Source organism: Bufo gargarizans, chromosome 4 (assembly GCF_014858855.1).
Source record: "Bufo gargarizans isolate SCDJY-AF-19 chromosome 4, ASM1485885v1, whole genome shotgun sequence".
NCBI classification, from domain to species: domain Eukaryota; kingdom Metazoa; phylum Chordata; class Amphibia; order Anura; family Bufonidae; genus Bufo; species Bufo gargarizans.
In genome coordinates this window covers 40,794,389-40,821,372 of record NC_058083.1, presented here as the reverse complement: position 1 = coordinate 40,821,372, position 26,984 = coordinate 40,794,389, and the positions used below count along the sequence as shown (strand labels likewise).

The window sequence follows — 26,984 nt, the reverse complement described above, 5'->3', positions numbered from 1 at the left end:
GCTTTATAGCATATGGGGTTTTGAGCACTTCTCTGCCTTTTATGACCACGTTAATTTGTTATTTTGTTTGTTCATTCTAAATTAACAAATTTTGGATTAAACCCTTAAGGACACAGCCAATTTTGAGGACGTAGAGAATTTTTTTTACATTTTGCGTGTTTCTGTTTTCATATCTCAATTAACATCCAAGAAGACTGGTGACAAGTTATATAATTAAATGCACTATTAATGATTTTTTAGTTTTCGGGGGGGGGGGGGGGGTGCTAAATGCAAAAAAAGGATTTCTTCAACTTTATTATACTACACTTTATTTAATTTTTTAGATACTTTTATTTCTGTATTACAATGCATTGTTGCCTGTCATTAAGAAACTTACAGGCAACGATTGGCTAAGGCATAGCCTGAAAGGCAGCCTTTCTTAGGCCTTGTTTACATGTCAGTGAATGACAGACATGGGCTGTCTGTGATCTCTATGGACAGCACAAGTACCTAATGATTTGAATGTGTTTATTCACACATCAGTGATTATTCGGTCACTGGAAAAATCACTAATGTGCGTAAAAAAACGCAGAGGCATGCACCATTTTGGGCCATGATACAGACTAAAATGCTAATTGAAATAAATGGGTTCATTAAAAGCACTGACATGATGGCATTTGTGTTCTGGCAGTGATTTTCACTGACCGTTGGTAGGATATGATCTGGAAGTTAATTTTTAGCATAGGAAGGCCTGTGGAATAGAAATTAAACATGGAGGGCAAAAATGGACATATGGACCCAACACAGATCCTTCATCTTATCACAAATGGCATCACGGAACATCACCCAACATCTGACTGGCGTACTGAATCTCAATACTGAAGGAAAATGCTTCAGTTTTGTTCCCATTCATTGTCAATGGGGACAAAACTGAACTGAAAGGAACGGAGTCACCAGAATGCATTCCGTTCTGTTTAAATGCGTTCCCATGCCGGACAGAAAATCTCTACAAGCATATATATTCAACTAATATAGCCATAAATGTGTCATCTCTGGGGGGGTTGATCCCCGGGAAATCCACTATTCAGCAGAAGATGGGGTCTGCATATCTGCATTTGTAGCTACAGTACCATATGCATCCACAGACAAGGATGGCACTGTACTGAGAACTCTAAGCTGGATGCAATCCTTCTAAAAGCACAGTGACCCCTTCTTTCTGTTGACTATTAGAGAACCTAAGGCCCAAATAAATTTCAAATTGAAGGACTATCCTGAGGACAGTCCATCATTTATCCAGAAAACCTCTATAAATATAATATGGAGTTGGGCAGAGCTCACCATAGCCATTGGACTTCCAACTAATTTGATATTTTCATTAATGATCTTTAAAAGCTTCAGAAGTGTAGGATCTTCATAATCAAATCGTTTACTCAGTAAGAGGGAGATTATAATGTTGGCTACAGCTGCGTTTATAATCATGGTGTTATCAAAGGGCTCTCCTGGAAATACAATGAGAAGACAAGGTTCAAAATGTATACAGTGAATTAGATTTTTAAAGTGTTTGAATTATCTCCACATGTATCTTAACAGTAATATCATGTGATAGCTTATGGAGTAAGTGGCCATTATATGGAGCCTCCCAAAAAATCTAGACAGGGTTTGCCACTAACCGAAAGGCCATGACTGCTGATATGTCGATCTACAATAGGGAAAGGAGTGTAGCTAAAGGGGGTAATGAGAAAGACCCAGGCCCTGGTGCCAGAGGGGGCCCAGTTGTCCCTCTGCCATGTATGAAGACACCACATTATAAATGGCACTTGTTAGGTGGATGGCCCTTGAGCTTCAAGTTACTGTACATCTCTGACTGTGGTCTCACTTCCACCTATTATACTGTACATAATCAGATATGCCAACATTATCTTTAATGTGATTAGTAAAACCTTAATAGATGGATGGCAGTACAGGCTGATTCGTGTTTCTAAGACTAGGTTGGCATCTCTGATTAGGCATTCCAGAAGTCCAGTTATGCCAGAAACCCACCAGATCCCATTATAGTGAATGGGGATCCAGTGGTGCCTAGCGGTGTCCAGCGATGCTGGACACTGTAATTCCAGTAGCCTGTTCCTCTGCTGTAATAGACTAGTGGAATGACAAAATGGAGATGAACTGAGCCAAGGCCTTTCTACCATAGGTATTTTCAAATTTTCCCTTTGCAGAAATGTAGGATCATTAGTGAAAAGGCAGTTGTTGTCCTTGGTTAGAAAAAAAGGACCTGAACCAGTCTTATATGGATTGCAGCTGAGTTCCATTCAAGTGAAAGTTTTTTTTTCTAATTTTGGATAATCCTATTAAGGACAGCATACAGACCTCATACAGAGGTGGCCCTGGTCAGATTAGATATAAAAACCCCAGTGCTGCAAGGCAATAATGCAAACCATTGAATCACTAAAAAGTGTTTGGTCTTGAGTGTGACTATAACTAGAACAATATCTCTATCAAGTTGACTCACGTTGATAGATCCATAATTAGTTAATATATTAATTGGCTATTAATAATTGGGAATAGTAGACCAAAGGATCATACAATTTCCATGAAATTTGTAATAACAGAAACCAGCCATAACAAGGTCCATGATAAAAACAGAACACAACCCTATTTGAAATTAACCACGGGGAACATCATGGATAGGTTTCCAAGCAATTAGAAGATTAATGTGGACCTTTAGAATCATCTCTTTTGTCTGTCCCATTGCACTCCAGTCCAACATTAATTATTCCTAATAATTCTTGTAACTGTAATTTAAATTTAAAACGCAATACACATGATAAAGTATGATGAAACCATACACCAACCTCTGTAAGATTTTAACTTCTTTACCAAAAAATCACTTTCTTCAGAAATTTGGCTTTCAATGGCTTCTTTCCCCATTCCAAAATCTCTAAGAGTTAACAGAGCGAATCGTCTCATCACTCTCCAGTTCTCATCGTGAGAAAAAATAACTCCTAAGGACAAAAGGGAAAAATTACAGACATACAAGATGGCCACCAACATTTTCTAGTCAATGGTTTGTTCATTCAAAACTCTCTACAGATCATATAATTAAAAACTTTCTGGGGGCGGAGCTAGCACCTGACCGGAATGGACGTGTGTGCTTGAGCTCTGCTGCTCAGACCCGGCTTTATATCAGCTTACGTTAGCTGCCTGGCAAATATAATGGGCAAAATCGGCCAGCAGAAAGCAGGGGACTCGTCCCTCTCCCAAAAGCACTCAACAAATTGTGGAGATATGGACAAGTTTATTAAAAAAGACGCTGCAATCTGTGCAGCGCGGGAAGCAAAGATGGCGCCAGAGACATGCAAAGAAGCAGAGGAGAGTGAGCCGGATCTTCAAGCTGACGGCAGCGATGTGGAAGATCACAGACACCGCAAACATCTCCCGATCTCCAGAAAGTATCTGGACTCTGCATTGCAAAGAGCGATGGAACCGCTCGTGAGTGAGCTATCCTCCCTTAGACAAGACGTCAGGCATAAGGGTGGCAGGGTAGAAGCCCTAGAGAATAACCAGGCCGCGATCCTGGATTTCCAGGCGGCCGCAGCCATTAGCCTGCAATAATGTCAACCACATCTAAACGCTGCATTTAATGCCCTGGAAGACCAGGAAAATCGAGGAAGAAGAAACAATCTGCGTTTTAGAGGTTTCCCATAGACGGACTCTCCCCAAGACTCCCCGGATATTGTCAAAAAGACCTGTGACGATCTACTGGGCCCAGAAAGCTCCGCTTCAATAGTCATTGAGAGAGCTCACCGGGCTTTACGTCCGAAACCAAAGGGCAATGAGCCCCCCCAGACATATCATCTGCCGTTTTCTCCATTTTCAAGACAAGGAAGCAGTAATAGTCAAGGCCCGTCAGCCAGGAGGAGCGAAATACAAAGGTGTGCAAATTAGTATTTATCAAGATCTGGCCCCGATGACACTTCAAAAAAGAAGAACCCCCAAACCTCTCACAGATTGGCTCAGAAGGCATAAAATCCTTTACAGATGGCAGTTCCCATTCGGATTATCCTTTTCCTACCAAGGCAAGAGGATTACCATTAAATTTCACCTGAACTTGGGCCCAACAATTGATCTTTTGGACATTCCTTCCCTGGAAATCGAGGACTGGGATGCTGTCCAGGACTTAACATCACTGCCGGAGCTCCCCAGGATTGTGCCTTTTGAAACAAAGTGCACCCCCAAGGCCCAAAGACAGAAGGAGGAGAAGAAGAACCAGCCTCTTACCCCAAGAAGCATAGCTACAGACGTCTTCTGATGCAAAGGAGTGATATATCTCCTCAATATTTGTCTCGTATGATGAGTATAAGGCTCTCAACTTTTCCTTTTCTGTAATCCTTCTTTCCCGTCCTTTATATCCTTCTTAAGACATACATCCCGATTCTTTCTCTTATTTCTCTTATTTTGAGATGTACCCAATATACCATGACTACCATTATGTAATGTATTCAGTGACACTATGCCTTAATGTCTATCTCCTGATACTTTAACTCATTGTGTATTTGGCAATCTTTTGCTATATTGTGTTCTCAGCGCCATCAGGCTATATTATGTTCTCAGCATTCCCTGACCACTACAGTGCAGTATACCCGACGACACTGTGCCTTAGGGATCATTCTGACCCTTAGTGTATCCAGTAATATATTGCCTTGTGGTGTTCTAAGAGCCGTTCAGCTATTTTATGTACTCAGCACTCCCTGACCACTACTATGCAATATACCCGGCGACACTGTGCCTTAGGATTTATCTCCTATTATTCTGACTCATAATGTAGCCGGTAATATATTGCCTTATAATGTTCTTACTGCCGTCCGGCTAGGTTGTGTACTCAATATTCCCTGTCATCGTACCCGGCGACACATTGCCTCAGTGTTTATCTCCTAATATTCTAACTCACTGTATGTCCGGCATTATATTGCCATATTGTGCTCTCAGCGCCTTCTGGCTATTTTGTGTATTCAGCGGCCTTTGGCTTAATTTTATAATACCTGTAATGTATATTCCCTCAAAGTTGCTTCTGATCTTTTCCTTACCCTCTCTCCTACATCCTTATCCCTCCCCACCACCTCTTTTACACGTCATATCCGCCTGTCTGCTCCCCTACCTTTCTCCTTATATCTTCAAACTAGACAGCCTATTAAGGGAGTTTATGGTCCAATGCGTCCATACCCATTTATCACCTATACCATGTAGCTTCAGCCTTACGGCTTTACTAATACTTACAATAGAGAGCCGGGTCCATAATTGGCAAATGCCACTTCCCCCCTCTCTCCAGGTCCCTCAGGACTCCTATGTTGTGTTTGCTCACGTTATTCTTTTATTCATTTTGTGTTTGTTTTACAGTTTTTTCTCTAGGTCTCTCAATATTCAGCGGTGTATCCATCCCAGACGGGTCATTTCATCACCAAGATTACAACCTTCATTTCTATCAATCCGTCTAAACGTTAAGTACCCTGTACAGTTCACTGAAGTAACAAGCTCTCATGCTTACATAATTCAGCAATTTACCTCTCCTCTTCATCCCTATGATGGCTATTAGAATTGCCTATTATAACGTTAAGGGCTGCAACTCACCATCTAAGCGGAGACAGATTTTTGGGATATTGAGAAAAGATAAAGCGAATGTAGTTTTCCTGCAGGAAACACACTTCAAGACCCACCATTTCCCTAACTTATCTTTTTACCCTACATGGTATCATTGTGGTTCCCCCACATTGAACTCTAAGGGAGTGAGCATTGCCTTTCAGAGCAAGGTTCCCTTTATTTTAGATCAGGCATCCTCAAACTGCGGCCCTCCAGCTGTTGCAAAACTACAACTCCCAGCATGCCCGAACAGCCTACAGGTATCAGCCTACAGCACCGAATTGTGGGATTTGTAGTTTTTCAACAGCTGGAGGGCCGCAGTTTGAGGATGCCTGTTTTAGATGATCAATTATGTGACCCAGAAGGTCGTTTTATAATGATCAAAGGTAAGTTGGGCCAACACCTTTATACCTTTGTGAATATATACACCCCAAACAGCCGCCAGATACACTGGCTAAAATCAGTTTTACTAAAATTGAAATCTTTTAGAGAAGGCGTTACAGTGTTAGGAGGAGACATAAATCTTGTCTTAAACCCCCTCATCGATTCCTCAGCCCATAAATCTGCTCAATCCCAAAAGGGCATTCGCTCCCTGCTGCGAACTTTGGCCAAAGCTCACCTGATTGATGTCTGGCGTACCATGCACCCAGATTCTAGGGATTATACCTTTTACTCATCACTTCACAGGTCATATCAACTCTTAGACTACTTATTCGTCTCAAAGGAACATCTCCAGTTGTGTTCCAGGACTGAGATGGGATCCATTATCCTATCCGATCATGCCCCCATATATCTCCATATTAAATCTCCCCTTAATCATAGACCCACTAGCCATTGGCGATTCAATGAACAGCTCACTAGCTCGGCAGATATTAAATCTAAGCTGAAACGCCTTCTAGAAAAATACTTTACTACGAATTGTACCCCTGAGGTCACACCCCAAACAATTTGGGATGCCCATAAAGCATTTATAAGAGGCCCCTGTATCAGCCTCAGTGCTCACCTTAAAAAGGAGAGACAAAAACAGATAGATTCCCTTCATGAAAAAATCTATTTCCTGGAAAGTGCTCATAAAAGATCTTTGTTAGAATCACATCTACAGGAATTGTCCTCGTGTAGGACCTCCCTCAAAAACCTCATGAATGCAGCATCTGCTAAGCTCTTCGTACACTCTCAATACAAAGTATTTGTGCATGGAAATAAAGCTTCCCGCTTTATGATGTCCAGGCTCAAACGTCGGAAGCTAAATAATTATGTTCATAAATTGAAAACTCCAGAGGGTGAATTAACCTTCGAATCGAGTAAAATAGCTTCCCTATTTAGGGATTATTATGAATCCCTCTATAACCTCAACTCCCCGCAATCTCTCTCGTATTTAGATAAATTAGCCCTCTTTTCACTCTCGGAACAAGACAAAAAACATTTATCTTCCCCCTTCTCCTCTGATGAGCTTCTTAGTGCCATTAAAATTTCCCCCAGGGGAAAATGCCCAGGTCCTGACGGTCTCCCTATACGCTACTGCGCGTCTTTTCATGAGTTATTGATCCCACACCTTCTCCCAGTTTATAATAATACTCTGCGGGGGGTGCCATTATCTATCGATATGACTAGAGCCCACATTACGTTAATTCCCAAGGAAGGTAAAGATCACTCTCTATGCCCCAACTACAGACCCATTTCCCTTCTTAATATAGATTTAAAACTTTTGGCCAAGATGCTTGCAAACAGATTGTCGAAGCTCCTCCCCTAGAAGCTATGTACTTTCATGCCTCAGCATCAGTCCGGATAAACAACACCCTGTCTGACCCCTTTAAGATACGTAATGGTACTCACCAGGGTTGCCCCCTATCCCCCCCTCCTTTTTGTCCTCGCCCTAGAACCTTTTCTGCAGACCATCCGGATGGAAAGAGACATCCAGGGAATAACTCTTGGTGACCAACAGCACAAAGTTGCCGCTTTCGCGGATGACTTGCTTTTAATGGTGAGCAATCCCGAAACAGCTCTTACAAAGATTTATGGCCACCTGGAAACGTATGGGTTACTTTCCAATTTCAAGGTGAATCACAACAAATCACTGATAATTTCCACTGGCCTTAGAAAGTCTTTAAGGAATCAACTAGAATCAAGTTCACCTTTTAATTGGTCTTCCACTTTTCTAACCTACCTAGGTGTGAAAATGAGCACAGACCCAAACCAACTCTTTAACTTGAACTACATCCCTCTCAAGAATAAATTGGCTGAAGACTTATCTTCCCTGGATGTCCCTACACTCTCGTGGTTTGGGAGGAATAATATCCTGCTTTCTCTCATTATTCCTAAACTTACCTATCTTCAACAGACCTTACCGATCCCCGTTCCTTCCTCGTACTACTCTAAACTTAGGTCCATGTTCCGATCCTTCATATGGAACAAGAAAAGGCGAAAATGTCCTATAAATCTTTGTCTTACCCGAGAAAGAGGGGGTATATCATTGCCGGACCCCAAAATATATGGTAGAGCGGTTTTACTTACTAGAGTAGTAGACGTGATGGTTGCCCCCAAACAGAAATCCTGGGTCTCGATGGAGGAATCCTTATTTGGTCTACCTTTCAGAGCGGCTCTATTAGGACGCATGTCCCAGTTGCCTCTCCATCCAAATATCACCCCGGTTATGAAAGCTACTCTACATGCATGGAACGCCCTGCAAAATTCAACCCTAAACTCCCCACTCTCGTCTCCTATTCTTAGAGTAGAAGACGTATTCCATTTAGCTCCTCAGGCCTTAAAAAGCAGCCTTCCTGTCAAGATTAGCCATTCTAAGACGAGAGTGGTGGATCTTTATAATAATGGTCAGCTAATTTCTGTAAATGAAATGTGTGACCTTCTGAAAGTACCTCGTTCCAGCTTTAATGGGCTTCACTTTCTAAGGGCATACATATATCAAAACGCCCACCTGCACACATTGTTACGCCCTATAACTTGGTTTCAGAACATTATTTCCCAAAGTTCTACCCCACATAAATTGATCTCACAAGGGTATAACAGGTTGAGGACTCCTCCTATCGCTCTTAAGCCAGCTTTCATTAGATTATGGGAAAAAGATCTAGATATATGTCTCTCCCCGGAGGATACCCTCAATATTTTTAACTCTTCACATAGGGCTTCGAGATGTGTCAAGATTCAGGAGAATAACTATAAAATTATCACATGGTGGTACAAAACCCCTGGCAAGACATGTTTTTACTCGGCTTCGGCATCTGACACATGTTGGAGACGCTCAAAGCAGAGAGATACTTTCCTCCACATATGGTGGACGTGCCCGATTTTACAACGGTGGTGGGAGAAGATCTTTCAAACGTGTAATAAGATATGTGGATCCAATATCACCCCAACACCAGAAGTTGCCCTCCTGAATCTTTTCCCTCGTGACCCTCCTCCTCCTAATTTGGCAGTTTTTAAACATCTAGTGAACGCTGCCAAATTATTGATCCCACTATTATGGCTATCCACCAAGGTTCCTTCCATGGAATAATGGCTCCAGAAAATTGACCAGATATACCGTTTAGAAGAGTTATCCTCATGGGAATTGAGATCTCATCACAAATTTCTAAAAATCGGGAACCAGTGGATCTCCTTTAGAGGTTACTAGATCAACTGTTTTACAGCTAGAAGTGTCCCAGTGACCCTATTTACGAGAGGTCGTTGCACCTAACTTCCTTCTCCCTTCCTACTACCTCCTCTACTATAAGTACATCAGAATGAACTATCATCCCCACTCTGACCCGTCTCGGATGAGCTATACGGCGGTGCTACGACACCAATGGCGAAGACTTCTATCCACCTTCTCCAATTGTCTTCATGTTACTGACCTACCTCAGTGGTTATACTGCATTATATGTCATGTGCTTGACAGACCTGTATTCTGTTTTTGACCTATGCATGAATAGTGGAGACTTGTCATTCCTCCACTGTTCTATTCTTGGAATGTATTTATTCGCTCAATAAAATTTGTTTAAAAAAAAAAAAGAAAAAAAAATTCTCTGATAAAAAAAAGCTGCCATAATTAACTAACTAAAGTCTTCCCAGGATGAAGACATCTGCCAGAGAAGCATTGGACCTTTCACTTGTGGCCCACGTTCCGACTGGTGCATTTTAGTATGATGGCGCTACACTTTTCTTTCAGTAATCAAAATCGACACAGTCCTGTAGTGTAGGAAGCACCTAGTTTATTATTTTTAGACAGCAATGTGTTTTAAGGCTTAAAACTCCCTTATCTGGTACATTAAGATATAAAGCATATAACAGATTGCACAAACAATGCAGAAAAGGTCCTAAACACGGATGAGGCTTTAAACAGGATTTAAACAATGGACTGGATAAGACAAGTCAAAACATTTACACACGAGGAATGACTCCAGGATGCATGTAACATGGTGACATAGCATTAACGTCAAGCTCCCTGTCCACGTCCAGGTGTTCAGCCCTGAGCAGCGCAATGAGGAGAGAGGTCATTGGCTGCAAACTAGTGATGCCTTTTCGAATGATGGAACAGAAGTCAATTAGACACCCTGGTCCTGAACCAGGCACCCTGATCATTTTTCTGTCCTTCTCCTCCTACAGTTATGTCTCTCTCCTCCCCTTCTATCTTATGTACAAAATGAACTCAGCGGTTTATTCATGTGTTTGCTTAAACGCTCTGGGGAGCACCAACTGAAAGTAGTTCTTGAAGCCATGAAGTTATAGGATCCACTGATGGATTAGGTGTGCATACTCATGATATGCAGGTGTGGATTAGGTGTGCATACTCATGATATGCAGTCTAAGGTGTGGTGTTCATTTATTCAAGGTGGTACAGCTATTTAAAGGTTGTGAAGTCAACAATATTGCGCACAAAGAGATTGCAGTAAATTAATGTGCTCAGTCAGTCTGTTAGAAGACTGAAGAGCTTGCCAATAATGGTGTACCCTACCTGTGTTTATTTTACAGTTTGAAGATGTTTAAGGTCTATGTTTGTCTAATTTCTTAGATGCAGGTTGCCAGTAGCTTATTGAATATGTCATCTATGCTGTCTCACTGCATTGAACTTCCTTCTATGCTTGACTAACTGTTTAAAGAAAATGTGTCACCAAAATTGTATCTGCAAGTTAAAACCAGATATCCGTACATCTCCTTTTTTCTAATTTGTTTTTATTTTCTGATTGCAAGTTATGATTATGGGAAAAGCCTTCTTGGCTGAGGTGTACTTAACAGCATTTAGAAAGCATTAAGGCATTTGCTTTTTGGCAGCCCCATGGGCCTTAGACACAATAGTCTGGAGGGGACCCTATTGACTTCTAAGGGAGAGCTTTCTAAGCATTCTCTATGTCCTGTGCAGAAGTCATTGTACAAGGAAAGAATAGATAAGGTTTGACAATCACCTACTGTGAATGATGGATCATGTCTTATCTATACACAGAGGTGATATCATTACAGGCAAGTAAGTGACAGATAATCAGATAACTACAGTAAAATGATCTGTACAGATCAAGAAGTGTCCGCCTATTATTAGTGTGAAAACTGCAGGATTTTATAATTTTGTTTAAATCAGTGGTTCCCAATCAGTGGCTCGGGAGCCACATTTGGCTCTCTACCTCCTCCTGTGTGGCTTACCATGGAACATTGTTGCAGACCTATCCTAGATGGTATCCTAGGATGGTATAATACTAGAGTTAAAGTTCAGACAAAAATATTTATCAGCAAGAAGAGAAGGGCACATTCTTCCACGTGTGGTGGTCCTGCAAAGTAATATGTCCTTGGTGGACGGAAATAGTGGAGCTCAGTAACCAAATATGTAAAACAGCCTTCCCATGTACCCCAGAGCTGGTATTGCTTACTCTGGGTTTAGAAGGTAGCAACAAATTCAAATCCTCTCTCTTTTCTCTGCTCTTAGCGGCAGCTAGAACCCTCCTACCATCCTGTTGGCTCTCAACAGAAGTCCCAACGACTCAGCATTGGATCAACAAGGTTGATCAGATTTATAGATTAGAAGAGATTTCACATTGGGAGTTGAGATCAAGACACACTTTCCTCCTAATTTGGTCTCCCTGGAGAGAATACAGGAATTTCTCCTAACCCACCCCCCCTACACTAAGTATTTATCCCTGTGAGTAAATCTATCGCAGCTTAGTAGCTTAAGTACACTGATATGCTGACACCACCTCATGTCTTGTTTCAGTTATTACTGTTATGTTATAAAACCTATTTTAGCAATAACTCATATCCCCATTGTGAGACGGATAAGGGTGTTACCCCGCCCTGTCCATTCATGTATCTAACTCATATGTCTGTATTACATTTGCCTGAGATATGACTTCACGCTTATGGATATGTGTAACCATTTGATAAAAACAATAAAAATTGTTCAGCAAATTTGTGCACTTCTCTCTTCTATTTTTGAATTGTCTTTGGCTCCTACCACAGCTAAAATTTGAATGCAGATAAAAAAATACAAATGGTTGAGAAGCTCCATTTTAAATATAGATATTGACATGGAAAATGAAAAATAAAATTATCAGGATTATGTTAAACAAAAAAACAGGATTTAAACAATAGGTACATTTGTGTTGACATATTCCCTTTAAAGATGAAGGAGATGAAAGGTTGGGATGAAAATCAATAATTGAGTAGCAAACCCAAGGCTGATCAGTTTTGAGATGAGTATATAAGGAAATGACGGTACAACATGCAGGGAAAACTGTCTCCTGGAGAACTTTAGGAATGATAATTTGTCCTGTAATTTTTGCATAGAGCAGGCACATAGAATAGCGACTAAACCTCCATCTCCAGGCTCATGGTCAAGCACCATCATTGCAAAGTGAACAGTTTTAAAGACATAAATGCTATACTGAGGCCGGCCGGACAAGCTGAGGAAATGTAAGTAAATGGCTAAACAGTCATGTTCATAGACTACTCAATAGTAAGGCTAAAAGAACGTGGGAAATTTCAGGCAGTAAAAAGACATCTTAGGGTCAACAACGCTAGCTATTATTTAATCTACTCAATGAAGCTTAGGGTCCTTTTTAACTACAAAACGTTTTTTTTAATACAGCAAGTGAGGGTGGGAAGCACAGCGGGCATTTTAATATAAGAAAATGGGTCATTCGAGTTTACGGCATGTATTAAGAATTTAACTTTCGTTGAAGTTGGGAAAATTCCAGATCCAGGTTACTGGACATAGAAGGGGCTAACAAGAAGCTAGTCTTGAAAGTTTTGGGAATTTGACATAGGATTATGGCATCAATGTTTGTCCAGTGAGATACTTACAACTATATAATGCTGTTGGTGCTACAATATTTCTTCAAGTTGTTGTTGGTCTTAGAGTCTTAGAGTCCCAAAAATTTGTGGGCGAGGGCCTGCTGCCTAGCTGACCATCTAAAAAAAAATTTGGGACGAGGGCCTGCTGCCGAGCTGACCATCTAAAAAATGTTGTGGGCAAGAGCTTGCTGCCAAGCTGACCATGCAAAAAATTGTGGGCAAGGGCCTGCTGCCGAGCTGACCATCTAAAAATCTAAAAAACTTTGTGGGTGAGTGCTTGCTACCTAGCTGACCATCTAAAAAATGTTGTGAGCGAAGGCCTGCTGCTCAGCTGACCATCTAAAACATTAGGGGTGAGGGCCTGCTGCCGAGCTGACCATCTGAAAATTTTTGTGGGCGAGGGCCTGCTGGTGACCCTCTAAAACATTATGGGTGAGGGCCCGCTGATGAGCTGACCATCTAAAATATTAGGAGCGAGGGCAGCCTAATAAGCATGTTGATATGATGGAGGAGGAGGACGAGGATGAGAAAAGGGAGCTTGAACCATGTACCTTTTTAGTGGTGGAAGGGGTGCATGGGATTACAGTGTATTCAATACACCATAAAAGCCACATTTAGAATGCCTTTATGTTCAGCCGCTTTCCTCTGGTGGAGTAGAGCAGTGTTTCCCAACCAGTGTGCCTCCAGCTGTTGCAAAACTACAACTCCCAGCATGCCCGCACAGCCAAAGGCTGTCCAGGCATGCTGGGAGTTGTAGTTTTGCAACAGCTGGAGGCACACAGGTTGGGAAACACTGGAGTAGAGAACTCGGGGGCAATCCAGGCCTTGTTCATTTTTATAAGAGTCAACCGGTCAGCATTTTCAGTTGACAGGCCCCCAGCAGCACTAAATACATGCTCTGACAAAACGCTGCTGGCGGGGCAGGCCAGCACCTCCAAGGCGTAGAGAGACGTGTCATGTGTCCAGCTTGGCTACCCAATAGTTGTAAGGCAGAGAGATTACGGAGGATGCTGACAAGGTCTGCTATATACTCCTTCATCCTCTTCCAAACTTTTTCCCTCCTTGTGACACTAGGCAGCGCATCAGGTTGAGGGTGCTGGAGGGGTGTCATAAAACTATCCCAGGCCTTGGAGAGTGTTGCCCTGCCTCTGTTAGAACTGCTGTGGGTCCCACTCGTCTCCCCTCCTCGATTGGCCAAGAAACTACGTACTCTGCAGCCAGTGTTGTCAGCTGGAAATTTTTGGAGCATTGTTTCCACAAGGACCTTCTGGTATTGCACCATTTGCTCGTCCTCTCCACCACAGGAATGAGAGATGAGAAGTTCTCTTTGTAGCGGGGGTCGAGAAGGGTGAACAACCAGTAATTGGTATTGGCCAAAAGGCGTACAATGCAAGGGTCACGGGAAAGGCAGCCTAACATAAAGTCAGCCATGTGTGCCAGAGTCACAACAGACAAGACTTTGCTGTCCTCATCAGGAGGACTCTCAATCTCCTCATTCTCTTCCTCCTCTTCTACCTATCCACGCTGTACAGATGGAACAAAACTTCCATGTGTACTACCCTCTGTAGCGGAGACAACCGTCTCCTGCTCCTCCTCATCAACCAATTTGCGCTGAGAAGACTCTGGGTGATCTGGCACCCTGTGTACATTCTTCCCCCATTTCCACCTCTTCCGCATGCAAAGCATCCACCTAAATTGTGAGCAGCGAGTGTTTGAGTAGGCACACAAGTGGGATGGTTACGCTGATCATAGTGTTATCGCTGTTTACCATCTGTGTTGATTCCTCAGAGTTGCGTAAAACCTCACATAGGTCAGACATCAATGCCCACTCTTCGCGGAAGCTGACTGGAAAGGCGACGACCATGTTGCAGATGGCATTCCACTACTGCCCTCTGCTGTTCACAAAGCCTGACCAACATGTGGAATGCCGAGTTGCAGCACATGCTCACGTCGCACAACAGTCAGTAAGCTGGCAATTGCAATACCCAGTCCCCATAGCTCTGTGTGCTTTAATTGGGTAAAAAAAAAATAACGATTTGATACATATACAAATTAACCTGAGATGAGTCCTGTCCCTGACTCATCTCAGGGACAGGACTCATCTCAGGTTAATTTGCATATGTATCAAATCGATTTTTTTACACAATAAAAGCACACAGGGCTATGGGGACTGGGTATTGCGGATGTGCTAGCGGCCATCTAGCAACCCATGTCCTCAGCTCTATACACAAAATCCCGGTGACAGGGTCCCTTTAACCGACTGGAAGCATTATCTACTGCAATCCAACCGACCACCTGGTCACACTGGTCTGACTTCGAGAGTGGTGTCCTGCGCCACCTTGCAAACTGGGACATGAAGCTAGGTATCGTGGATGAGTGTGTTTCTTGTGCTCTGGCAGCAGGCACAGTTTCACCGCGCCCAGGGCCATGGCCTCTGCATGCACCATCAGTAGCATGGCCACTTCCCGGTCCCTTACTGCTCGCCTTGCGCATATTGAATGGTATATATGCTTGCAAGTATGTCACAAGTACAGTAGCGCAGGTTTTGTAAGTGTATGCGCAAATAAAGTACACAGAATGTCACAGATATTTTTAGGATGTGCACACTGGTGATGAGCGGCAGGGGTCATATTCGAATTTGTGATATTTTGCGAATATTTTGTAGAATATTCTTCAAATATTCGCGAATTCGAATATTCAGTATATTCTACATTCTTTTTTTTTTACTCGAAAATCGGCAAGTTAATGATCTCGTAATATGCTAATATTAAGCGATCCATACAGGCGTGAATATAGTGCTACATATTTGTTTTTAGAATATTCGTAATTTTTTTCATCTAAACACATGATTCCTCCCTGCTTCTTGCTTGTGGGCCAATGAGTCATTGGCCCACAAGCAACTTAAGCAGGGAGGAATCATGACTTCAGATGGAAAAAAATGACGAATATTCTAAAATACGAATATATAGCCCTACATTGAATATAGTGCTATATGTTTGTTTTTTAGAATATTCGTCTTTTTTTTCCATCAGAAGTCATGATTCCTCCCTGCTTAAGTAGCTTGTGGGCCAATGACTCATTGGCCCACAAGCAAGAAGCAAGGAGGAATCATGTATTCAGAAGGAAGAGAATGTCGAATTTTTGATATAACGAATATATAGCACTGTATTCTAAATATTTGTGGCGATATTCAAGATAAAAATTAGCTTTTCGAATATTCGTGCTCAACCCTAGCGCACGCGTTAAACGGGAGGTATAGCGCAAGTAATGTCGCTGTCACCACCGGCTAATAAAAAAATGACACCGAATTAATGTCACCAATATTTAAGATGGGCAAACGTTATACAGGAGATGTAGAGCAGGTAATATAACTGTCCAAAGCAAACACTGTCTACAGAAAAAATACACTGGATGTCACAGATGATTTTAGGCTGCGCACACGTTACACAGGAGATGTAGAGCAGATAATGTCGCTGTCACCAGCGGCGAAAAAAAATTACACTGAATGTCACAGATATTTCGGATGCTCTAACCTTATACTAGAGATGTAGTGCAGGTAATGTCACTGCCACCAGCATCAAAAAAATTAGACTGAATGTCACTGATATTTTGGATACGCAAACGTTATACAGGAGATGTAGCACAGGTAATGTAACTGTCTGCAGCAGACACCGTCTACGCAAAAAGTACAGTGGATGTCACAGATATTTTTAGGCTGTGCACACGTTAGACGGGAGATGTAGTGCAGATAATGTCGCTGTCTGCATGTCACGGATGTAGTAGGGGAGAACACCAAAAGACAACAAGAAGGAAGGGGAAAGACACTAGGCCTCACCGCTAGGGAAGTAAAAGGGTCACCACCTATAAAACCTTGCTCCTGGCCTTAACTCTTATCGGTATGTGCACCTCTCGAGAGTGATACCCATACACAGGAACCTATAAAACCTTGGTGACCCTTGGATGCCCTAAAGATAATGACAGGGCAGAGACCACCCGACCCTTCCCTGGTGAAGGAACTAGCGTCTCACTGAGGCCTAGTAAACAACCGGGGGAGATACAAAACACAACAAGTGGAACACTTAACTTCTGAGGATGATGGGTGAACAGGACTCCAACAAGAACCACACTCCAGCTCTTCCAAAACCAAATGAAGCTATCCCAAGCAAGGAGTGATCGGTAAAGTCAGACTAAATAGGGCGAGGTAAAGGTCACATGATCCATACCTGAACAGGAGGTGTGGACGTATCAGCAACACACAGACAAAGTGAAACCAAAAGAGGCTGTCAGACCTGTCACAAATGTGACACTGCAGCGGCCAAACAATTGCAAGCTATTTAGCGCAGGTTGTGTTAAAAAAATATATATTGCTGCCAGATACAACTATAGCCTTAAATGGACCTTTGAGTCTTTAACAAGTTTTAGCAATTTAGCGCAGGTTGCACTAAAAATAGATATTGCTGCCACACACAATAGTCTTTAAAAGGAATTTTAATTCTCTAACAAGTATAAAAACTAAAATATTGCTATTTCAATCCCTACACTATCTCTCCAGCTCTCCCTGACTAATACTAAGCCGGACACGTGTCATCCGGTGCTATATCGGCCAGCCAATCACTGTAATGCCAGTAACCAACATGGCTACAACATTACAGTGAATGGAAGTACTTACCTGCAGTTTTATTGACTGCGTAGCAGCCAACAAACGTGTGGGGAGGAGACTCGAGCATTGTACTCGAGCACACGCGGTATTCGGCCATTCACTGCAATGTGCCAAGCATCGCGATGCTCGAGCTGAACTAGTGTTCGGCCGAGCATGCTCGCCCAACACTAATGATCATCACTGATAGGTGGTGGTTGTTTGTTAACCCCAGATTAAACCTGTTATCAGCAGTACCTAAAACATGCATTGGGGGTATGCTGGTGGTAGATGATTACCACTAAAGGTGGTGGCTGTCTGTTATTCCTGGACAAAGCTCCCCCAATGAATATCCTTTGGTGCTTTACAATTGCCCTGCACTGAGCGAGATTAGATGGATGGGAAACCAGTCACCACACGGATGGGCCCATTCAAAATATACTGTAATAAGGAGTATCATCATGTTTGGGATTTATGGTATCGACAAACACTTGTTATATACCTGAATTGAGTAGATTGTCCATATAGAGTAGGGGATGGAGGTTCCTAAATCAGGACCAGAGGTAGAAATTATAATAAGATTTTGATGGAGCATCTGAAATGTGATCACCCTGTGATCAGCTGTATTTGGGGACCCACAATCAATTGGACAGCTTTTAAGAACTAAAATCAACAATGAAATTAACCAGTCCACCAATCAATGTTAATATTTTCCTTACCGTGTCCTTTTGATATTTCCTCAAAAATTGGCACTTTTGCTCTTCCCCAAAATTTGTCTGCATGATTGACAAGGGCGTCTTTCACTGCCTCGTATCCGCAAAGTACAACGGCTTTCTCCACTCCTAATTGAATGGTGTACACCGGTCCATACTTCTTAGAGAGCTGCAATGTAAAGCAGGTCGATGCTGTCAGTTAGGTGTTTATCTTACTTGCAATATATTCTGATCACAAATGCGTATTCACCATGGAGTTAGCCCATGCCACTGCTATAGGAATGTAGTGAGAGGCACTAGCACAGTAACAAGTCCTGCTTCCTGAAAAAAATAGTGATGAGCGGGAGGTGCCATATTTGATTTCGCGATATTTCGCGAATATTCAATTGAATATTCGTCTTATATTCGTTGAAATCGAATATTCGTCATTTTTCTATTTATCGCGAATAATATACGATTTAATTATTTGCGTATTGCGATTTTTCTTTTGACAGAATGACAGTATAAGGCAACGTTCCTATGAGATTGACTATGGCTAGGGTAATACAGGTCCTTCTCAAAAAATTTGCATATTGTGATAAAGTTCATTATTTTCTGTAATGTACTGATAAACATTAGACTTTCATATATTTTAGATTCATTACACACCAACTGAAGTAGTTCAAGCCTTTTATTGTTTTAATATTGATGATTTTGGCATACAGCTCATGAAAACCCAAATTTCCCATCAAAAAAAATTAGCATATTTCATCCGACCAATAAAAGAAAAGCGTTTTTAATACAAAAAAAGTCAACCTTCAAATAATTATGTTCAGTTATGCACTCAATACTTGGTCGGGAATCCTTTTGCAGAAATGACTGCTTCAATGCGGCGTGGCATGGAGGCAATCAGCCTGTGGCACTGCTGAGGTGTTATGGAGGCCCAGGATGCTTCGATAGCGGCCTTAAGCTCATCCAGGGTGTTGGGTCTTGCATCTCTCAACTTTCTCTTCCCAATATCCCACAGATTCTCTATGGGGTTCAGGTCAGGAGAGTTGGCAGGCCAATTGAGCACAGTAATACCATGGTCAGTAAACCATTTACCAGTGGTTTTGGCACTGTGAGCAGGTGCCAGGTCGTGCTGAAAAATGAAATCTTCATCTCCATAAAGCTTTTCAGCAGATGGAAGCATGAAGTGCTCCAAAATCTCCTGATAGCTAGCTGCATTGACCCTGCCCTTGATAAAACACAGTGGACCAACACCAGCAGCTGACACGGCACTCCAGACCATCACTGACTGTGGGTACTTGACAATGGACTTCAGCCATTTTGGCATTTCCCTCTCCCTAGTCTTCCTCCAGACTCTGGCACCTTGATTTCCGAATGACATGCAACAGTCCAGTACTGCTTCTCTGTAGCCCAGGTCAGGCGCTTCTGCCGCTGTTTCTGGTTCAAAAGTGGCTTGACCTGGGGAATGCGGCACCTGTAGCCCATTTCCTGCACACGCCTGTACACGGTGGCTCTGGATGTTTCTACTCCAGACTCAGTCCACTGCTTCCGCAGGTCCCCCAAGGTCTGGAATCGGTCCTTCTCCACAATCTTCCTCAGGGTCCGGTCACCTCTTCTCGTTGTGCAGCGTTTTCTGCCACACTTTTTCCTTCCCACAGACTTCCCACTGAGGTGCCTTGATACAGCACTCTGGGAACAGCCTATTCGTTCAGAAATTTCTTTCTGTGTCTTACCCTTTTGCTTGAGGGTGTCAATGATGGCCTTCTGGACAGCAGTCAGGTCGGCAGTCTTACCCATGATTGCGGTTTTGAGTAATGAACCAGGCTGGGAGTTTTTAAAAGCCTCAGGAATCGTTTGCAGGTGTTTAGAGTAAATTAGTTGATTCAGATGATTAGGTTAATAGCTTGTTTAGAGAACCTTTTTATGATATGCTAATTTTTTGAGAAGGACCTGTATGTGTATTTTACGAATATTCATAATATTGCTCTAACTTCGTCTTTTAGAATATTACGAATATTCTAAAAGACGAAGTTAGAGCAATATTACGAATATTCGTAAAATACACATATAGATTGTAATTTAGCTAAGCGAATTTTAGTTATAGCAATATATCGAATATATTCGTTATTTTGAATAATCGTCTTTTTTTTTTTTTCGATGTGTACTGTTATTTTCACTTCCGTATACTCCTCCCCGACAAGCGTCCCAGTCACCATGGGAACGGCTGTGGGTTAGAATATACCATTGGATTTGAGTTTTCCCTGCGATCGTGAAAACTCAGATCCAATGGTATATTCTAACCCACAGTCGTTTCCAAGGTGACGGGGACGCTTGTCGGGGAGGAGTATGCCGAACAACTGTACTGGTTGCAAAAAATAAGAATATACTAAATAACAATTTTTTTTTACGAATATTCTCTATATAGAAAGAAGTAGGGTGGAATCAATCTTTATATTTGAATTCACGATTTTTAGCCGAAAATCGGGAACGTTATGAATGATCTCGTGAGGAGGCGATAGTATGACGTAATCGTGTCACTTGACCTGGTTTTGGTTTCGCTTTGGCTATGGTTACTAGTGGATTGGCAGTCTTCCGAAAATAAAATTGTACAGATAAAATGGTGCGAAAAACCTTTAATAAGGATGAAGAAGTTATTCTCACTGTAAGTAATATTGTATTACAGCACTGTATTTTATTACATATTGCATGCATGCCAGAACAATATTTCGCAACACTCGAACAACGTATAAATTATTTATATGTAGATCGACTGTTGCAAAATATTTGTGTATGCCAATAAGAACTACATTGATAAGGTTTTTTTGTTTCACCCCCTCCCTCCCCCCTCAATAGTCGATATTACAGATTGGTGCACTGAGTATTCTTGTTACTTCACGGCACTATGTCAGTAGCATGTATGTATGTACAACCAGATAAATATCTATCACATGCACATAGCACGTCCGTTTTCCTGCAATGCCATTTATACCACACACTATATACCATACACATAATATATATATAGATTAAATTTTATAACCATGAGCTTTTTTTGTTGGACCAAAAGTATTTGCTGGTTCATTTAGCGTTACCCAGGGTGCACCACGGGGATGCAAACCAGCAGTACACCCAATACCGTACCGTCACTTACTAGACAGGTACATCGCAGCTTAGCTGGCCAATATCTGATTGCTCAGACCCCACACACATACATTCGAAATAAAATCCGATCTTACAACCGTAACATTAAATCTAATATTTCCCCTTCAAAGGCGTAACTACTTTTTGCATATTTGTTGAGGATATTTTTTTAAAAATATTTGTATAATAAAACAATGGGGATGATATGCTTTCCTCTTTATCCTTCAGCGCTTTCTGGAGCGGGGATATCATCTGACCCGGAAACACAAAGAAAAAGAACGGATCATAATGTCTGTCCGGACCGAACTGTATTTAAAGCATGGGAAAAGGCACCAGAAGGAAGCCATACAAAAGAAGCTTTGCGACCTTAAGCGCCTACACCCTGATCTTGTCAACGAATATAGTCGGCGATTACGCTCAGGTACAATGCTTACATGAATGTTGTATCTCTCTCTACAACACTCAGTAATGTACAGGTAGTGCAGAATTATTAGGCAAGTTGTATTTTTGAGGATTAATTTTATTATTGAACAACAACCATGTTCTCAATGAACCCAAAAAACTCATTAATGTCAAAGCTGAATATTTTTGGAAGTAGTTTTTAGTTTGTTTTTAGTTTTAGCTATTTTAGGGGGATATCTGTGTGTGCAGGTGACTATTACTGTACATAATTATTAGGCAACTTAACAAAAAACAAATATATACCCATTTCAATTATTTATTTTTACCAGTGAAACCAATATAACATCTCAACATTCACAAATATACATTTCTGACATTCAAAAACAAAACAAAAACAAATCAGTGACCAATATAGCCACCTTTCTTTGCAAGGACACTCAAAAGCCTGCCATCCATGGATTCTGTCAGTGTTTTGATCTGTTCACCATCAACATTGCGTGCAGCAGCAACCACAGCCTCCTAGACACTGTTCAGAGAGGTGTACTGTTTTCCCTCCTTGTAAATCTCACATTTGATGATGGACCACAGGTTCTCAATGGGGTTCAGATCAGGTGAACAAGGAGGCCATGTCATTAGATTTTCTTCTTTTATACCCTTTCTTGCCAGCCACGTTGTGGAGTACTTGGACGCGTGTGATGGAGCATTGTCCTGCATGAAAATCATGTTTTTCTTACCTTGCAGACTTCTTCCTGTACCACTGCTTGAAGAAGGTGTCTTCCAGAAACTGGCAGTAGGACTGGGAGTTGAGCTTGACTCCATCCTCAACCCAAAAAGGCCCCACAAGCTCATCTTTGATGAATCAGTCTTGAGATATTTCTTGGCCCAGTCTTGACGTTTCAGCTTGTGTGTCTTGTTCAGTGGTGGTCGTCTTTCAGCCTTTCTTACCTTGGCCATGTCTCTGAGTATTGCACACCTTGTGCTTTTGGGCACTCCAGTGATGTTGCAGCTCTGAAATATGGCCAAACTGGTGGCAAGTGACATCTTGGCAGCTGCACGCTTGACTTTTCTCAGTTCATGGGCAGTTATTTTGCGCCTTGGTTTTTCCACACGCTTCTTGCGACCCTGTTGACTATTTTGAATGAAACGCTTGATTGTTCGATGATCACGCTTCAGAAGCTTTGCAATTTTATGAGTGCTGCATCCCTCTGCAAGATATCTCACTATTTTTGACTTTTCTGAGCCTGTCAAGTCCTTCTTTTGACCCATTTTGCCAAAGGAAAGGAAGTTGCCTAATAATTATGCACACCTGATATAGGGTGTTGATGTCATTAGACCACACCCCTTCTCATTACAGAGATGCACATCACCTAATATGCTTAATTGGTAGTAGGCTTTCGAGCCTATACAGCTTGGAGTAAGACAACATGCATAAAGAGGATGATGTGGTCAAAATACTCATTTGCCTAATAATTCTGCACGTAGTGTATATATTCAGTAATGCTGCTAATCCGTACAGATGTAGTTGGGATAACACACAACCTCTTAATTTTCTTAACTTATCACGTAATCTTAAAACAAAAGCCATAAAAAAAAAAATAGCATAACGCATTTAATTGCATTAAGTTTACATAACACGTCTCATAAAGTACGTATGTTACCTCTACTACATCCGTATGTTATCCCTTTTCAAATGATTACTTAATACCCGGTGTGACATGTACAAAATCTTCCGGTTACATCATACATCTCTACTGATCGCTGAGATTGTATATATATTGTTATACACACAGCGCGGTACTGATGTATGATATCACCGGATGATTTCATGCGTTTTACACACAAATATATATAGGTCTTTTTGTTTATATCTACATAAACTGCAAACATCATTTAGTATTCAGGTCAAAGTCCCCGACCATTAAATACTTCCCCCACATAATTTGCATGGGATTCAAGAATATATATACACGTATGTATCTATGTATTTATATATGTTCCTCAAAAACGCAACCATCGATTTCAATGAATCTTGGTATACATATCCCTTGCTACCTGGAATTAAATCTTGCAGGGGGTCTCAGCTCTCTAGGACGTTACGTTCCCGAGATATAAAAAAAAAATGACCTCCATTAGCCAATAAAAGCCTGCCAGCCTTTCACTTAAATCCTAACTGCCAACTGACGGGCACTGTGGAGTTCACAGTTAAAGGGCTGGTCCCCGTGAAACTCACTGTTAAAGGGCTGGTCACCGTGAAACTCACTGTTAAAGGGGCGGTCACCGTCAGTCACTGTTAAAGGGCTGGTCACCATGAAACTCACTGTTAAAGGGGCGGTCACCGTCAGTCAATGTTAAAGGGGCGGTCATTGTGAAAGTCACTGTTATTTAATATAAAGTTACTATGAACAAATACCCGAGCAACGCCGGGTCATCGACTAGTATATATATTGTAGGGATTCCCAAATGGTAGCCTTCAGATAAATACACAGCAGCCTTTTTCCGGTGAAAGCTTAAAATAACAAGTGTCCTTTATTGTTGGTACACAAACAATCAACGGGCAGCAGTGATCGGCTTACTCCAGCCGACACTTAAAGAAAAAACAATCACACAAGTAAGGCATAGTACCGTAAACTCCACAGAGTATCTTGAATTGTCCTCTGTATCCCAGCAGAGACCCTCTGGTCTTTCACTCAGCTCCAAGCACAGACACCCAGCCATCCAGAGCTCCACCGTCAGCCAGGTAATCGCCCCCACCTGACCCTGCTGGCTGACTTTTGTAAGCCAGTCAAATCCTGGCCAGGATTGTGTGGATTAGCCCCCCCTCCCAACTCTATGACTACTCCCAATAACATACAAATAAAGATGGCGTGGGCAGCACCACTATCAACAAGGTGCAGTCGGAGTGCCAGCGGCTGTGGGGGCGATCCACCTCCAAAATATAAAAATAAAGAATTCCGCAGCACATCCAATTTGTAGAAAAGTAGAAAAAGACTTTATTCACCAGACATGTGACGTTTCAATCCTCTCAATGGGATTTTTCTCAAGCAGTGATACTGCTTGAGAAAAATCCCATTGAGAGGATTGAAACGTCGCATGTCTGGTGAATAAAGTCTTTACGGTACTGTGCCTTACTTGTGTGATTGTTTTTTTTTTTTAAGTGTCGGCTGGAGTAAGCCGATCACTGCTGCCCGTTGATTGTTTGTGTACCAACAATAAAGGACACTTGTTATTTGAAGCTTTCATCGGAAAAAGGCTGCTGTGTATTTATCTGAAGGCTACCATTTGGGAATCCCTACAATATATATACTAGTCGATGACCCGGCGTTGCTCGGGTATTTGTTCATAGTAACTTTATATTAAATAACAGTGACTTTCACAATGACCGCCCCTTTAACATTGACTGACGGTGACCGCCCCTTTAACAGTGAGTTTCATGGTGACCAGCCCTTTAACAGTGACTGACGGTGACCGCCCCTTTAACAGTGAGTTTCACGGTGACCAGCCCTTTAACAGTGAGTTTCACGGGGACCAGCCCTTTAACTGTGAACTCCACAGTGCCCGTCAGTTGGCAGTTAGGATTTAAGTGAAAGGCTGGCAGGCTTTTATTGGCTAATGGAGGTCATTTTTTTTTTATATCTCGGGAACGTAACGTCCTAGAGAGCTGAGACCCCCTGCAAGATTTAATTCCAGGTAGCAAGGGATATGTATACCAAGATTCATTGAAATCGATGGTTGCGTTTTTGAGGAACATATATAAATACATAGATACATACGTATATATATATTCTTGAATCCCATGCAAATTATGTGGGGGAAGTATTTAATGGTCGGGGACTTTGACCTGAATACTAAATGATGTTTGCAGTTTATGTAGATATAAACAAAAAGACCTATATATATTTGTGTGTAAAATGCATGAAATCATCCGGTGATATCATACATCAGTACCGCGCTGTGTGTATAACAATATATATACAATCTCAGCGATCAGTAGAGATGTATGATGTAACCGGAAGATTTTGTACATGTCACACCGGGTATTAAGTAATCATTTGAAAAGGGATAACATACGGATGTAGTAGAGGTAACATACGTACTTTATGAGACGTGTTATGTAAACTTAATGCAATTAAATGCGTTATGCTATTTTTTTTTTTATGGCTTTTGTTTTAAGATTACGTGATAAGTTAAGAAAATTAAGAGGTTGTGTGTTATCCCAACTACATCTGTACGGATTAGCAGCATTACTGAATATATACACTACGTGCAGAATTATTAGGCAAATGAGTATTTTGACCACATCATCCTCTTTATGCATGTTGTCTTACTCCAAGCTGTATAGGCTCGAAAGCCTACTACCAATTAAGCATATTAGGTGATGTGCATCTCTGTAATGAGAAGGGGTGTGGTCTAATGACATCAACACCCTATATCAGGTGTGCATAATTATTAGGCAACTTCCTTTCCTTTGGCAAAATGGGTCAAAAGAAGGACTTGACAGGCTCAGAAAAGGCAAAAATAGTGAGATATCTTGCAGAGGGATGCAGCACTCTTAAAATTGCAAAGCTTCTGAAGCGTGATCATCGAACAATCAAGCGTTTCATTCAAAATAGTCAACAGGGTCGCAAGAAGCGTGTGGAAAAACCAAGGCGCAAAATAACTGCCCATGAACTGAGAAAAGTCAAGCGTGCAGCTGCCAAGATGCCACTTGCCACCAGTTTGGCCATATGTCAGAGCTGCAACATCACTGGAGTGCCCAAAAGCACAAGGTGTGCAATTCTCAGAGACATGGCCAAGGTAAGAAAGGCTGAAAGACGACCACCACTGAACAAGACACACAAGCTGAAACGTCAAGACTGGGCCAAGAAATATCTCAAGACTGATTTTTCTAAGGTTTTATGGACTGATGAAATGAGAGTGAGTCTTGATGGGCCAGATGGCTGGATTGGTAAAGGGCAGAGAGCTCCAGTCCGACTCAGACGCCAGCAAGGTGGAGGTGGAGTACTGGTTTGGGCTGGTATCATCAAAGATGAGCTTGTTGGGCCTTTTTGGGTTGAGGATGGAGTCAAGCTCAACTCCCAATCCTACTGCCAGTTTCTGGAAGACACCTTCTTCAAGCAGTGGTACAGGAAGAAGTCTGCAAGGTAAGAAAAACATGATTTTCATGCAGGACAATGCTCCATCACACGCGTCCAAGTACTCCACAATGTGGCTGGCAAGAA

General features: G+C 41.8%; 1 protein-coding gene across 2 annotated transcripts in view; it reads right to left on the bottom strand.

Moving 5' to 3' along the window:
• The window catches only part of LOC122934042 (cytochrome P450 2C5-like), a 111,125-nt gene that overhangs the window by 36,796 nt on the left and 47,345 nt on the right, over positions 1-26,984 (bottom strand). For both annotated transcript variants that reach the window (XM_044289184.1, XM_044289183.1), the window contains 3 exons: positions 18,241-18,403; positions 2,832-2,981; positions 1,318-1,478 (listed from right to left, as the gene is read on the bottom strand). In XM_044289184.1, the coding sequence (XP_044145119.1) occupies positions 1,318-1,478; positions 2,832-2,981; positions 18,241-18,403 (474 nt within the window). The remainder of the gene's footprint in view (positions 1-1,317; positions 1,479-2,831; positions 2,982-18,240; positions 18,404-26,984) is intronic.